Source organism: Lepidochelys olivacea (genome assembly GCF_965140295.1).
Source record: "Lepidochelys olivacea isolate rLepOli2 genome assembly, chromosome: 3".
Classification (NCBI taxonomy): Eukaryota; Metazoa; Chordata; order Testudines; family Cheloniidae; genus Lepidochelys; species Lepidochelys olivacea.
Window position 1 is genome coordinate 105,373,114 of NC_140413.1, and position 15,745 is coordinate 105,388,858.

Below are 15,745 nucleotides of genomic sequence, written 5' to 3' on the forward strand. Positions count from 1 at the left end.
GCCGCCCTCCTCTCCAGAGAAGGGATTGCATTTCAGTGGGATTGTTTTCATATAAATTGTGAAGTGCTCTGGGCTCTTGCATAAAGGGTGCTATACAAATAATATTTTGCATTGTTCTGTAAATGTCTTCTAATTTGTGGGACTTTTGGTACAATATTTAATTTAAAAAAAAATCAAGAGAACAAATTAGAACATTCGTGGAAGTGATATTGTCAGGTTAAAACAAGCAGGCCCAAGTCATGAAGGGGAAAAGACATGTGACAGCAGGGTGCAAAGGGAGCAGCACGGTAAGAGGAATGGGCACTGACCCTCTGCAATAGGAGCACATAATAGTTTCCCTCCAACATTGTCTCATATCTGTATAGTTATCAGGATTTCAAGGTCCCTGTAAATAGTTTCTGTAGAGGGTTGGGTCCATTTAGCTTGTTAGGATTGCCACTCTGTTTTGTTTTTAAACTCCTGCAACTTTTTGTGGATGCACATGCAGCTTGATGGTCAACTCTTCACAATGAAATGAGACCTGCTTATTTTGGTCTGTCTTTCAGTGGCAACGATATTTGAATGATGCTTACTCTCGGGGGTGTAATGCAGTTTGTGATGGTGATACAGTTCTTTGCTCTCGTAGATGGCACTGACAGTCTGCAATAAGAGCATATAATAGTTTCCCTCCAACATTGCCTCATATCTGTATAGTTATCAGGATTTCAATGTCCCTGTAAATTCCACCATTAATGCAGTTTTATTGATACCTTCACTGAGGAACAACCCCAAAATCTAGGTCAGTATCCACCATTGGCAACAAATAAAGGCCATTGGACGCTGTAAGCCTAACCTTTTTGCTCACTGTGTCATAGATGACATAGAGTAGAGGTTTCCCCTGGTGTGCATTTCCGTTCCTCCATCCCCCAGACCGTGTGTAGGTACAAGTTGTCTGAATGGGTTACTCCCTCCATCCAAAGGATATTTCAGTGGGATTGTTTGCAAGTGGCCTCCCTACCAGCCACTCAGAATGGTTGCTAACAGCCACATTCACGTGTTTCAGTACTTGTGGAATGGATGAATAATGGCTCTTTGCAGAAAGAAGTTCAGTTTTTTAGGACCAAATATGAATTCAAACGGTGTCTTCAGTGGAGATGGTGTACTAGGTGTTCTGTTTGTATTTACACCCCAGTCTGTTGTAACTAACTGTTGTAAAGCTGGAATTGTATTTTGTGGAAACTTTACTGGAAGATGCATAAACTTCCTTTGCTCCTTTTTTTGTTGTTTGGGGTATTTTTGTGTCTTGTTTGTTCTTTCTTTGCACACATACAAGTTGTGGAATTTAGAAGTTCCACATGACTGTTGAAGCTTTCGTGCCCCTAGAACAGGGGTGGGTGAACTTTTTGGCCCGAGGGCCACATCTGGGTATGAAAGTTGTATGGCAGGCCATGAATGCTCACAAAATTGGGAGTTGGGGTGCGGGAGGAGGTGAGGGCTCTGGCTGGGGGTGTGGGCTTGGGGGTGGGGCCAGAAATGAGTTCAGGGTACGGGAGGGGGCTCCGGGCTGGGGCAGGAGGTTGGGCTGCAGGTGGGGGGGGAGGGGGGAGGGCTGCAGCTGGCAGGGCGGGCTCTGGGGTGCAGGAGGATGGGACTGAGCGGTTCGGAGTGTGGGAGGGGGATCAGGGCTGGGGCAAGGGGTGGGGCACTGGAGGGGGGAAGGGGCACAGGCTCCGGACGGTGCTTACCTCAGGTAGCTCACGGAAGCAGCGGCATTTCCCCCCTCCGGCTCCTACGCAGTGGTGCGGCCAGGCGCCTCTATGCAGTGCCCCATCCGCAGGCGCCATCCTGCAGCTCTCATCAGCCTTTGTTCTTGGCCAATCGGAGCTGTGGAGGCAGCGCTTGGGGCAGCGTGCGGAGCCCCCTGGCTGCCACTACACGTAGGAGCTGGAGGCGGACATACTGCTGCTTCCGAGAGCCATGCGGGGTGGGGCAACCCCTAGACCCTGCTCCCCGGCAGAAGCTCGAGGGCCGGATTAAAACATCTGAAGGGCCGGATGTAGCCCCCGGGTTGTAGTGTGCCCACCCCTGCCCTAGAAACATTTCACTAATTATATCTTCCCCCCCTCTTATGGCCTTTCTCAGCCACTTCTTTAAACCTCTCAAGGCATTCCAGGTAAAGTTTTACTGTTTGAAACTCCTTGAGAGAAAAGTTTCAGAGTAGCAGCCGTGTTAGTCTGTATTCGAAAAAAGAAAAGGAGGACTTGTGGCACCTTAGAGACTAACAAATTTATTTGAGCATAAGCTTTCATGAGCTGCAGCTCACTTCATCAGATGAATTCAGTGGAAAATACAGTGGGGAGATTTATATACATAGAGAACATGAAACAATGGGTGTTACCATACACACTGTAGGAGAGTGATCACTTAAGGTGAGCTATTACCAGCAGGAGAGGAACCTTTTGTAGTGATAATCAAGGTGGGCCATTTCCAGCAGTTGACAAGAATGTCTGAGGAACGGAGTGCGGGGGGAATAAGATGAACAAGAGACTGATGTCTCTCTGTATCTGTACGAGTTTTTTCATGAAGTTGATCAAGCATTCTTACAACTACAATACCCACCTGCTGAAGTGAAGAAACAGATTGACAGAGCCAGAAGAGTACCCAGAAGTCACCTACTACAGGACAGGCCCAACAAAGAAAATAACAGAACGCCACTAGCCATCACCTTCAGCCACCAACTAAAACCTCTCCAACGCATCATCAAGGATCTACAACCTATCCTGAAGAACAACCCATCACTCTCACAGATCTCGGGAGACAGGCCAGTCCTTGCTTACAGACAGCCCCCCAACCTGAAGCAAATACCAGCAACCACACACCACACAACAGAACCACTAACCCAGGAACCTATCCTTGCAACAAAGCCCATTGCCAACTGTGTCCACATATCTATTTTGGGGACACCATCATAGGGCCTAATCACATCAGCCACGCTGTCAGAGGCTCATTCACCTGCACATCCACCAATGTGTAATATGCCATCATGTGCCAGCAGTGCCCCTCTGCCATGTACATTGGCCAAACTGGGCAGTCTCTATGTAAAAGAATAAATGGACAAAAATCAGACGTCAAGAATTATAACATTCAAAAACCAGTTGGAGAACATTCAATCTCTCTGGTCACTCAATTAGAGACCTAAAAGTGGCAATTCTTCAACAAAAAAACTTCAAAAACAGACTCCAACGAGAGACTGCTGAATTGGAATTAATTTGCAAACTGGATACAATTAACTTAGGCTTGAATAGAGACTGGGAGTGGATGGGTCATTACACAAAGTAAAACTCCTCTCCGCCCCCCCCCATTCCTCAGACATTCTTGTCAACTGCTGGAAATGGCCCGCCTTGATTATCACTACAAAAGGCCCCCCACACACATTCTCCTGCTGGTAATAGCTCACTTTAAGTGATCACACTCTCCTTACAGTGTGTATGGTAACACCCATTGTTTCATGTTCTCTATGTATATAAATCTCCCCACTGTATTTTCCAGTGAATGCATCCAATGAAGTGAGCTGTAGCTCACGAAAGCTTATGCTCAAATATATTTGTTAGTCTCTAAGGTGCCACAAGTACTCCTTTTCTTTTTGAGAGAAAAAGATCCCATTTTTTGTTCAATTTGTGTATGGATTTCTTGGCTGGCTTTCTTAGTCATTATGAATGTTATTGGGGAATCCCTTTGTAGGCCTTTACAAACATCCCTTTTGTTTGGGTAAAATTCATCCTTGTGCATAAGGAACCACTGCAAGACAAGACCTTATGTGCAACTTGCCCCCACACACAAACACCAGGCTGCTAAAATGAGACTTAAGTGGTACATAGGCCTAGAGCTGGCCTAAATTTCACCCTTTGTCATTTGGTATTTTTAAACTGTCCCAGTATAGGTAGTCTTTCACCTGTGAAGTGGAAGGGTTAATATCAGCACATTAGACCTCAGTTTTGTGAAAGCTATAGTTGCTACAGCCATCATAAAGTTCCGTGGAAGCTATAATGTCACTATACTGGAAGGGGTTATCATATCAGCAGTCAAATATTTCCATCTCTTTGATTTTAAAGTGTTATGAAAAGTGCACGGATCACCATCTTATTCAACAGATTTTTCACCTTGATTGTGTGTTCAAACTCATCGGATCTAGTGACTATAAAGCTTTGACTGCTTTTTAATTTGGTTTACCATGCTGAGCCAACACAGCAGAGTGTGAGCTGGATTCTGATTCTTTAATAAAACTGTTTGCTTAGTGCCAATGAGTTATATCAGTGCAACTTGATGGAAGACAAACAGGGTTTCATGAAGAGAACATTTGACCTGTACAACTGTTAATTACTGGTGATTATTTAAAAAAAAATGAAACCTTACTTGACTCTTAGATACAAAGATGGAGATTGCAAGGCTGGGGGTTAGGAAGCATGTTGTTTTGCTTGTAAACTGAATATATTTGATATGGAGTCACTGAGAAACAATAAACACGGACCCCTCACAATGCCACTTTTAGAGTGTCATATGTCAGCATAGAATGGCAAATTAAAGTTTGGATTAAACCTTTCTACAACACTGCATTGATTTTATCCGTAACTAAAGGATGGACCTGGGTTCTTTAAAATAGCTCTTTAAAGATTCTTTTCTTTAAACTATCTAACTGTGCAAGAGTGCATCCATTGTTGCAAATAGTTTTGAAAGCCCTCTGCACTTCACTGCCAGACTTGTCTTTCAGACCTGCAACTCAGACAAATTTAGACAGCACATCCTTCCTTCACCGTTAAGGTGTATTAACTGTTGTGTTTAGAAGATTGTTTCAAGTCTACAGAATCAGCTCCCCTTTACATATTCCATATCAGATCAAGAAAACAACTGTCTTCTATCTTTTGAAATAGATCCTAGCCAGTTTGTATAACATTCTAGAGGCTTGATCATGAAGCTAGTCAGTTCCTGTTTTCAGCTCCGTGCTTTGTGACACTTTTTAATTGTCTGAAAAACAGGAGCAATGCCTCCTCCAAATCTCTTCCCTTCTTGGGAGAGTAATACATTTCTTTAGCAATGTTTGGGACATTACTATTTCTGGGCAGTGTATATAATTTGAATCCAGGTCTATGTAAGAACTTCTGGCCAGTTTTTTTTTTCTGTATTCATCACAAATGATTATACAAATTAGAAACAATGTGTAATTTGAAAAATACGACACACAAACTAAAATGCTTGCAAATGAATTTTTTTCTTTTACGAAATTACAATATGCACCTCTCAATTTATGCATGAGGGTAGGGTTCAGTTACAGTTCATCTCTGATGCCTCTTGACCAAACATAGAGTCACAGTAATACTTGGGCTTTTCTAATCCAAGATGGAACCCCTTATTATTTTAAACCAATAGATGCATACCTCAAACCCAGCAGGTTAAGTGCATGGGGGAGGGGGTTAGTGCCACATGGCAAGGGACTTCGCTTACAACCATTTGCCTTTATCCCTTGTTCTTAAATTCACTTAAACCCCCTTTTTGTTAATAAATTGTTTTACTTTTAATCTAAACCTGCCTAGTGCTGTTGAAGTGACTGCTAGCTCCAGTTAAAGTAATAAGCTGTGCTTTTGTCTCTTTAAAGAAGCAATGAACCTTATTACTACTTTGAGTGTTCCAGGAGAGGGCTGAACACTTCAGGGCAGACAGTTGGGGGAAATTTGGGACTTAAGAGTGTGTTGGGAGTCACCCTGTAAGTAGTAACCAAGGCTGGTGGAGACCAGCGTGGGGCTGTTGTGTTGTAGGCAGGCTGCTAGGGGCAGAGTGTTGAACCAGGACTGCACCGCACACAGATTCAGGAACCTCCATTCCTGTCTGCTGGCTGTTGGTGTCCAGGCTCTGAGCCAGGGCACCAGAGCATTTAAGGCACCCAAGCTTACAGGGCAGGTTGTGAGATGACCTTTCACTGGTCTGGGTTGCACCCCAAAATGTTAGTGGATCTTCCTGCCATGACTTACCAAAGGTCAAGAGGAATGGGAGTGAAGGCAGAAGTGTTACCTACCCCTTGATTCACATTGTTGAAGAAATGGAATGGGGGAGGGAGGAATTGAGGGCAAAATTTCCTTTCCATTCTTGTCCGATTATGGGCTAGAAGAAATGGCCACCTGTCAAAATAAGTAGCAGGCCTAATAGCCATGTTTGTTAGCTTCACCAAACTTCCATCCCCTGTGTACGCAAGAGTGCTCAGGACCCTTTACAGATGTTTCATCATAATATAAGTAGCCCATAGAATTAAGCACAAAAAGAAGAAATGTTTCCTTGAGAAGAGGAGGAAGGGAAAGAATTGCAAATAGGAGTGAAAATGTAGCTACAATAACTTTTTTTAAAACCTATTGTAAAAGAAGAACTGTTATATGTCTTATTGAAACTCAGCATGGCAGAGACAAATGTGTAGAGTGTCAGGGTTCCTTCCCAACTCGGAACTCTAGGGTTGAAGTGACTGCTGTGGGGACCCGCATGAAAGACCTCCTAAGCTTATTCTTACCAACTTAGGTTAAAAACTTCCCCAGGGTACAAACTTTGCCTTGTCCTTGAACAGTATGCTGCCACCACCAAGTGTTTTAAACAAAGAACAGTGAAAGAGCCCCTTGGAGACTACTTCTCCCAAAATATCCCCCCAAGCCCTACACCCCCTTTCCTGGGGAAGGCTTGATAATAATCCTCACCAATTTGTACAGGTGAACACAGACCCAAACCCTTGGATCTGAAGAACAATGAAAAATCAATCAGGTTCTTAAAAGAAGAATTTTAATTAAAGAAAAGGTAAAAGAATCACCTCTGTAAAATCAGGATGGAAAATACTTTACAGGGTATTCAGATTCAAAACACAGAGGATCCCCCTCTGGGCAAAACCTTAAAGTTACAGAAAACAGGAATAAACCTCCCTCTTAAGACAGGGAAAATTCACATAAAACAAAAGATAAACTAATCCGCCTTGCCTGGCTTACGTATACTGGTTGCAGTATTGGAGACTTGGATTAGGATGGGTTGGAGAAAATGGATTTCTGTCTGGCCTCTCTCAGTCCCAAGAGAGAACAACCACTTAAACAAAGAGCACAAACAAAAGCCTTCTCTCCCGCCGCGCGCGCCCCCCCCCCCATTTTGAAAGTATCTTGTCCCCTTATTGGTCCTTTGGGTCAGGTGCCAGCCAGGTTAGCTGAGCTTCTTAACCTTTTACAGGTAACAGGATGTTGCCTCTGGCCAGGAGGGATTTCATCGCACGGTATACAGAAAGGTGGTTACCCTTCCCTTTATATTTATGACAAGCTACAATAACTTTTTTTAAAACCTGTTGTAAAAGAAGAATTGTGTTATGTCTTATTGAAACTCAGCAGGGCAGAGACAAATGTGGAGCTATTTCCACCCGTGAGTGGTCACCACATAAGAGACAATTGCCTGTCAACCTAAGATTTGACTGGAAACCCTGGAAGGATATCTAGTGAAATCACTTCTGCCGTCCTGACTGTTGTTCAGAAACTTATTCAACTGTGGCATTGACATTTCTTTGCCAGGGTAAAGAAAGTAATTTCTGGAGCCTAATGAAAATACAGTGTCATTATTTAGATACATGCATATCTTGCTGAGTTTCAGTAAGAGCTTTATGTTTTTGCAATTTTTAGTTATTTTCTGAAAAATAGTACTTGGTTATTGGGTTTGGGGGTTTAGTGCCACCTTAGAGTACCGCAAAAATCAACCACTATCTTGAAGGATTTTTCCTCTTTTCTTGATCCTAAACAGTAAAGAGACAGTATGTCATCTAGGTAATTACACTAGGCTGAATGGATTGCCCTAGGGTTCTGGAAAAGGTCTCCGTCTATTGCAAAGCAAGGCTGTAGTGATGAATAGAAGACAGAGGTCCTGAAATAAATCAGCTAGTGGGATAACTGAAATGGCTGTGATAAATAAAAGAATATTGGAATTAAATGAGTTGGTGGAAAACAGCATTACTATCAGACACTAGGATAAACACTTTAAAGTGAAACAGTCATCCCATGTTTTATGAGTCAAACTATGAATTTCCAGTGAAGAATTAGTTTTCTGAGACTGTATCTGTACAATTCATATTTTTGGCTTTACATGAAGGGGAATAAAGCAATGTCCAGTTTGATTTATCTGCTGCAAATATATTTGCCTATTCCAGAAAATTACCTGGCATGATATTTATACTGCAGCAATAATAAAAGTACACTCACTTATACACTGACTGTCTGACCCTCCTTTGTTGCAGAGGCTGGCTGTGGGCATCTCCCAATCTCACAGCATATTTCAGTAGCACATATAGCAATACTTCATAACTTCACGTACACTGATAGCACATGCAATCCAACAGGGTATTCATGTTCACCGGATCAAGACTTTTAAAATGACACCTCACAAGTTATATTTTGTACAAAACATGTCATAATTATATGACAGTGGTGAATATGGGGGTTCCAGGATGCTCCTCTGAGGTACAGAGTGCCACAGACATTAACAAATGCATCCATTTTGTTAGATTGTGTTTGCGTCATGTAGTTGTAACAGTAAGCTAACAGATGGGAGCATTGGCACTTTTGGGGGGGGGGGAAGGGGCGTCTTTTTCAGCTGCATCCTTCCCTGAGCAATCAGTATTCATGGAATATCGTTATTTTACAATTAACCTTTAATTATTCCATTTCTCTCAACAATTTGTGATGGCAAAAAAATTGATACAATAGAACTGTATATTCCAGCACATAAGCAACATTGGTGTATTTGTCAGGTGTTCTGCAGCATATCTGTACAACGTTAATGAAAGTGTAGTGAAAATAGCTACCCAAAGCTAATTATTTGGTTTTTTTAAACGGTCGGAAGTATAAAAAACCCTGCCTTTTATATAGTAGCTTTCACCCAAAGATCAGAGTATTCTGCAGACTCTACCTACTGATATGCAGACTTGATCCAGGTCTGTTGAATTGAAGGCAAAGCTGTTTCAGCAACATTGTACAGTAGCTTTGGAATGAAAATGAATAATACTTTATATTTAAACTTCTTGTGAAGGGTTTTCAGTTATGAACAGTGGCTCAAATAATCTCTTCGTATACAATAAGATTATGTTCTATGGAATACCCTATTGAATACTGTTCTAAGTAAGAATTAGATAAACCTGTATAAAAAATATCAGGAAGTCGGTGGTTCGGGGTTTTGTTTTTTTTTTAATTAAATACTGAAAGAAAAACTTGGAGCACTTCCAAAATTGTTGGGATATCTCTAGCTGGTGTACTAGGTACTTACACAGTCACCAAATCTGATAGAGCTCATATTCCAAATTATTCCTGTTCAGTTAGCACAAACACATAAGCTGTGGTTAATGTTGCATTAAAAGCTTGATCAAAATTATTGTTAAATCAATTGTGACAAAATATTTTACATTGTGTTGGCTTTCCCTCCCACTTAAGTTATAAAGCCATTGGCTTTATACAAATAAATTCATTGTATATTCACATCCTCACTAGATATTCTAGTACCATTAATAAAGAAAAACACTTCACACAGTTACTCACTAGGGCCTTCAGTGAGACTGTTCATGTGCTTAAAGTATTCAGATGCTTAAGTACCTTGCTGAATTGGGATTACAAGAGCCACCACATACTCTCTCAAACTGTAGTAGTTTTTATGGCATACATTTTAAGGGTGTAGTTTGTGTACCAAAATCCTAATGAAAGTCACCCAGCTGTTTTGGAACATAGGTAATCCCATCGAACATAGAATTCCTTGGATGATTGGGATGCCATCTATACATTGTTGTTCATTGTAAACCTACCGAAATATTAAATAAGAATGTCTTAGTTTAACTGTCTCTTGATTTTTCTGACTGGAATTTACCAAAGCAAAGGATAATTACAACTTCGACTTCATAAGGTTCTTCCTCTCTTCATTCATTAAAAGGTGGAGCCTTGGAAAACTTTACATAAAATGCGGGTTGTTACAAAAACACAGAAACCCATTTAGTTGGCATATTTGTATTGAATAATCCAGTAAAACCACACCACTCTTGAAATTAATCTCCATAGTCATCTCCACCTACACAATATAGAAATCATTTGTTTCTGTGCCGAGGTCTTACTTTCCATCATCTACTTTCGACTGTAGCACTTTATCATATTTAATTTGAGAGGACAGAATGGCATTTTCTCAAGCATATGTTCTGGGTTGTTAACTCAAAACTTACCATTTTGAATCTTGCTCAGAAGGTTCGCCCGTATGTTACTGATGGCAGATAAACACTCTTGGACTGAATTGAGACTTTTATTAAACTAGTTATATTTTAGGAGTTAGCAGATTGAAATTCTACATAAGAACATCCAAACTGGGTCAGACCAAAGGTCCATCTAGCCCAGTATCCTGTGTTCTGACAGTGGCCACTGCCAGGTGCCCCAGAGGGAATGAACGAACAGGTAATCATCAAGTGATCCATCCCCTGTCGCCCATTCCCAGTTTCTGGCAAACAGAAATTAGGAACACCCTTTCTGCCCATCCTAGCTAATAGCCGTTGAGGGACCTGTCCTCCATGAACTTACCTGGTTCTTTTTTGAACCCTAAGTTCTTTTTTGAACCCTAAGATGATGATTCAAAAGTAAGATTCAAAAATTTCTGCAGGACAGTGACCTCTCTTGAATTAGCTTTAGACCTCTGAGACGTGTAACTTTAATAAACCTTTCCTTTGTTGAAAATTTGTTCTTTTTGCATTTCTATGTACATATTCATACTGTACTCATCATACTATGACACACATTGTGAGTAAAAATTTTAATAATCATCTAGTAAATAAGAAATGCATTAGTCCACATTTTCTAACATAATTAAAATGTAAAAATTGACTCTGAATAAATGGGTGAAGCTAAAATTGCTTGACTGTATAAATTTAGTGTGTCCTCATAGTTAGCAAAAAGAAGCGCCAAAGTTAGTGTAAAGGCTATATTTAATTCTTAATCAGCATTTCAATCCTTACCAATGAGTGAGAATCAACCTTTTTTGAGGAAAATAACTGAAAAGTACAAATGCACACCAAAATTCAAATTAGGGATTTTAATCAAGGGTTTCTGCTAGCTGATTTAAATCAGTGATTTTAAGTCTCTTTGATTTAAATCAGTCACCCCTGCTCTTTGCATAGAATTTATTCATCACCATTTCCAACATGAGTTTTAAGTATGGACGTCACACTGCACAGGAAGATATGACCCAGAGTGATTTGCTAAAGGTTTATTTTCCTTCTCCGAACTAGCGACATGTACATATGATCAGAGAAAATTAGCGGTCGGGCGGAATTAACCCAAGTGGCCCTTGTCAAACTGCCTTTTGTATAGGCTCTGTTTATTCTTATTCTCACTAGAGTCAATGATTCTGTAACTCTGTTTATTCAGAGCTTGCTGTGAGATATTAATTCGGTTGATCATAGGTGGGGATTTCCCAGGGATTTTTCAGGTGCTATTCCATGTCTTGTTTCCTCTTGAAAGAAAGGATTGTCGATGTAGTAGTATCAACCCATACCTATGGGAAAGATAAAAAATACTTACTGTGTGTTTTATACAGTTGCCATACTGTGCGTTTTATACAATTGTGAACAGACATAATGTCATGAGATTTTGTTCCATTCTGTTTTAGGGTGTAAAGTACCTCAAATAACTAAGCAGTTACAACCAATTAAGGAAATACCACAAATGAGCAGTAACCATAAAATGGGACCACTACAGTGTATATCATATAAAATGAAGTTTGATTTCTAAATTTCTAGTATGCACCTGTTCATTCTAGTTTAATATTAAAGAATGTGAATTAGATTTATAGCAAAATGGTACCTGTTCTATAGGTCCTGATGTGTCTCCCATTGACATCCCTGAGAGAACACGACCCTTTGAAGATACTTTTCAAAAGTTGCTTTCACCCTCGTTTAGTGGCTTGTATTCATAGGCCAGCCGTGTCAATTTTATTCCTCTTCGGATCTCATTTTATCTCTTACTTTTGCCTTAATTTCTTTGTCCCTCCACTGCTCTGTAACAATCTACCTATTATATATCATTCTGTTACATAGTAGTTGATCTATTATCTGGTATTGTTACATTGTTAGAGAAGCTTTAACTGCATTATCAGATCTAAAGCATTTTGTAATCTGGTTTTATGAAAGGTTTTTTTTCCTGTCTGTTAATACTGATTTTATCCAGTGCTGTAGAATCATACCAGCCTTCATATTGTGATACTGAAATCTGCACCAAAAAGGGATTTTAGGGATTTGTTGTTTAGAAAAATTCAGACCAGCTTAGATTCTGCTGCTCTATTGTTTAGGTGCGGTCAGTGTCGATGACATCTTAGTCCCATCAGGTTAACGTGGAGCTCTCCTTGGAAAGGATGGATGATTGAATGGTCAGGGCTCTAGCCCTGGTCCGTGGGAGACTAGAGACCTTCTGTTTGCCATTCTGCCACAGACTTGTGCGTGAACTCATGCAAATTGCTTTAGTCTTTCTGCCTCTGTTCCCCATCTGTAAAATGGAGTAATAGCACTTCCCTATCTTACAGTGGTGTGAGGATAAATACATTTAAGATTTTGAGGTATTGAGATAGCACAGTAATATAGGCCATACCTGAGAGAGAGAGAGAGAGAGACAGAGACAGAGAGACACCAGCTCCTTGTGGGGAGGGGAAGTGGCCCTGAATCCAAGCCTTCATGGATCTCCTGGGTCATCCCCTACCACCCCTCAGAACCAGGCTATTTATGCTAAAGTATCTCTGCCCACTCCATGGACTGTAAGTGGTATATAGGAAAAATATGACCTTGCAAGCTCCTGCCCATATCCATGCATTTCATCCAACAGCAATGAAACCAGAATTAGTATGACACTTTCCGGGGTACCCAGGGTTGTGAAGCACCTCGCTATCACCTGCCCTTAGCATGGGGAAGCCTTGTCTGAGCCTGTTATATGTCAGCTCCCTGACTTTCCAGAACATGGGCAACACAAATAGATTTCTTTAGGCCTACGCAGACTCTTCTGTCCCTCTGCAGGTTAGCAATAGGTATTCTCCAGTCCCCAGTTCCTCCAAGCATCTCCCTGGAGTGTCCAGGCCATGGTCCTTTACACACGTGCATTATTTGCAGGATCACTACTCTCAAAGGAACAGTGCACCCTGCTGACCAGTTATACCCCAATCACCACTTCTCTTTTTGCGCATCACTCATATTGGCTTATAGTGCAAACAAGCAAAAGTTGATTTTGACAAAGAGTACAAATTCTAGTGAAAGCAAGTGGAAGTATTGGAAACATATATAAAATATTAGATTACATTACACACAAAATAAAAACCTAGCATGCATTCTAGAATCTAGATGTACTTAGCTAGTTATTATCATGTCTTTTAGAGCAAAAACTCACACACAGTCCTGCCAGCATAGAACAGCCAGGCTTGGCTGTTATCTTCCATTCATGAGCCATGCTGTCCTTTTTCCTGTTCAGTGGAAAGATGTAGGAGGATACCTCTGCCCGCCACCCCACATGTATGCCAATAATCTATTGTCTTTACTTGTAAATGGTACTCCCCTCCTGGTCTTTTTTTATTTCCTGTAAATTTCCTCTCCAAGATTTCAGTCTCTTGATTAGCATTTTGGTTCAGTATGCAAATAGACCTATATTGTGAAGGGGACAACACACAATGCCTAGCCAGGGAGACAAGTGCCTATTACCCCCTTGCCTGGAAGGAACCAGTCTGAAGCACGTTGCCTCCTGTTTTACCTGCCTTAACTTCATGGCCTTGAGAACGTAATATCCTGGGGCTGACATGACGACAGCCACACTGCATTTTACAACTCATATCCGAAATGAAGGCATTATCTGAACCCGAACCCCAAGCATAGTTTTCTTTTTGTTCACAGCGCTGCGATCCTTTTGATTGTTGTGATCAAAACGACTTTCCCAGTAACCCTAACATGGCCTGTGTTTGCTTTGTAGGTGGCAGACTGCGCTTGGGATGAATTAGTGAAGAGCTATACGCCATCATGTCTGGCAGCTCCTGTGTAGAGATAACTGCTTTGTCCAGTGAAGAAAGAGAGCTGACTTGGCGGGAAGCTTTCTCTGCTCCCAGGAAACTCAACTCATACTAGATGTGTCAATAATGTGGCTTTAATCCTCATGTCTCTTTTTTAAATACAATTTGTAGTTTTAACTGAAGATGTTATGCATTTGAGGATACATTTTCAGTGAAGTATATGGGGAGCCCTATTAAGGATGGTTCAACTGTACACCCAGTGCTTAAGGCAGCAAAATAATGCCTGGGTTATCAAAGGCTGGCAGGGGCAGACATTTTGCTGGGGGCAGAGCCAGGCAGATTTGTCTTTGGGGAGTTACATGGGTAAACGTCTTAACAGTGGGAGATGTGAATCAAATTTCCTAATCCTGATAAAGAATAAAGACAAATCGCAATTTATTTTGAGATACTGGCGCGATTTAAAAAAAAAGAGGGGAGGCATGTTTACTGTAAAATAATGCAGCATCAACTTGAGGCTTGTGTCACTCAGTTGATTTGATACTGATACGTTTTGCTCCAAATTCGTGTCACATTATTTTCTTGTGTAATATGATGAATGCTGTTGATAGACCGTTAATGTCATACATTATAACAAGCTGCTTCCTTTGACCTTTTTGTTCACTGTTTCATGATGGCAGAAAAGATTATTTCCATTAAGTCTTTTTTTTCCCCATGTGTTTTCAGATAAAATGTTTGATGGAGGGTCATATCAAAAGAAATTCTGTTTTAGATTATGCTCAGAAATCACAAAATAGAGACAGATTGTGATGGGAAATCCTCAAAAGAATTAAGCATTCTTTTTTTTAATGCTTATCCAAACTTCTTTGAGGCTCTCGCACAGACATTGTAATAATCCTTGCCTCCGTCACATCCCTTTACCTTCAGAGACTCCTTCACAGGGCCCCCCACTTTCGGCAGCATCTTTGCAGGGCCTTAACTACTATTGAACTCAAATGTTGTATGCTCCTGGGTAGTGTATCCCAGAGTTGGTGAGATTTGCATTAAGCCATGGCCAAATGTCAGAGGGTGCTGAATCTGCTGGAGCATTGGAAGATACGGGGTGGGGAGAGAGCATTCAGAGATTAGGAACTGGATCTTATTTAAGAGTTCCAGGTAAAGGAGGAATGTGTCCTATTTTAGAGATAGGAACCAGGGGCTACTGGACAGCCATGCACAGAGAGCTGTGCCTAGATTAGGAGGCAAAGTGAAATATTAAATTCTTTTCCACTTCTGAGATGTTTGGATTCTGCATGGTTCTTTTCTTTTTTTTAATCAGGTGATCTGTTCCTGCATACCAAGCCCTGTAGCTGAATTAGAAACAAAAGTTTTGATTGTGTGGTATTATAAAATATGACACAGATTTTAAAATCATTATGATGCTTTTTCATTTTAGGTGCTAAGAAATGACACAACCATAAAGCTATGCTGCTTATAGCATTTACTAGTACCATGGGCCATAAAACCCACGCCTATGCATTAAAATTGATTATTTTTAACCTTAACAGTCCTTTCCTTTCATCTCCCTTTTCTGCTTAATATGCAAGTAACGTGTCCAAGTGGGTGGAGGTCATGGAATATCTGTATATATTATGTGTAAGTATGGAGGATATTTTTAATTAGATAAGATATACTGTTATAGTACATGCATTTGAAAGCTAAACATGGAAAA

At 40.8% G+C, this 15,745-nt stretch overlaps 1 protein-coding gene across 1 annotated transcript in view; it reads left to right on the forward strand.

The window, feature by feature from the left end:
• Positions 1 to 15,310, forward strand: part of PEX7 (peroxisomal biogenesis factor 7) — a 79,729-nt gene extending 64,419 nt beyond the window's left edge. The window contains exon 10 of the mRNA XM_084622147.1: positions 14,001 to 15,310. Within this exon, the coding sequence (XP_084478273.1) occupies positions 14,001 to 14,069 (69 nt within the window). The 3' untranslated portion in view covers positions 14,070 to 15,310. The remainder of the gene's footprint in view (positions 1 to 14,000) is intronic.
• Positions 15,311 to 15,745: the final 435 nt, after the last annotated feature.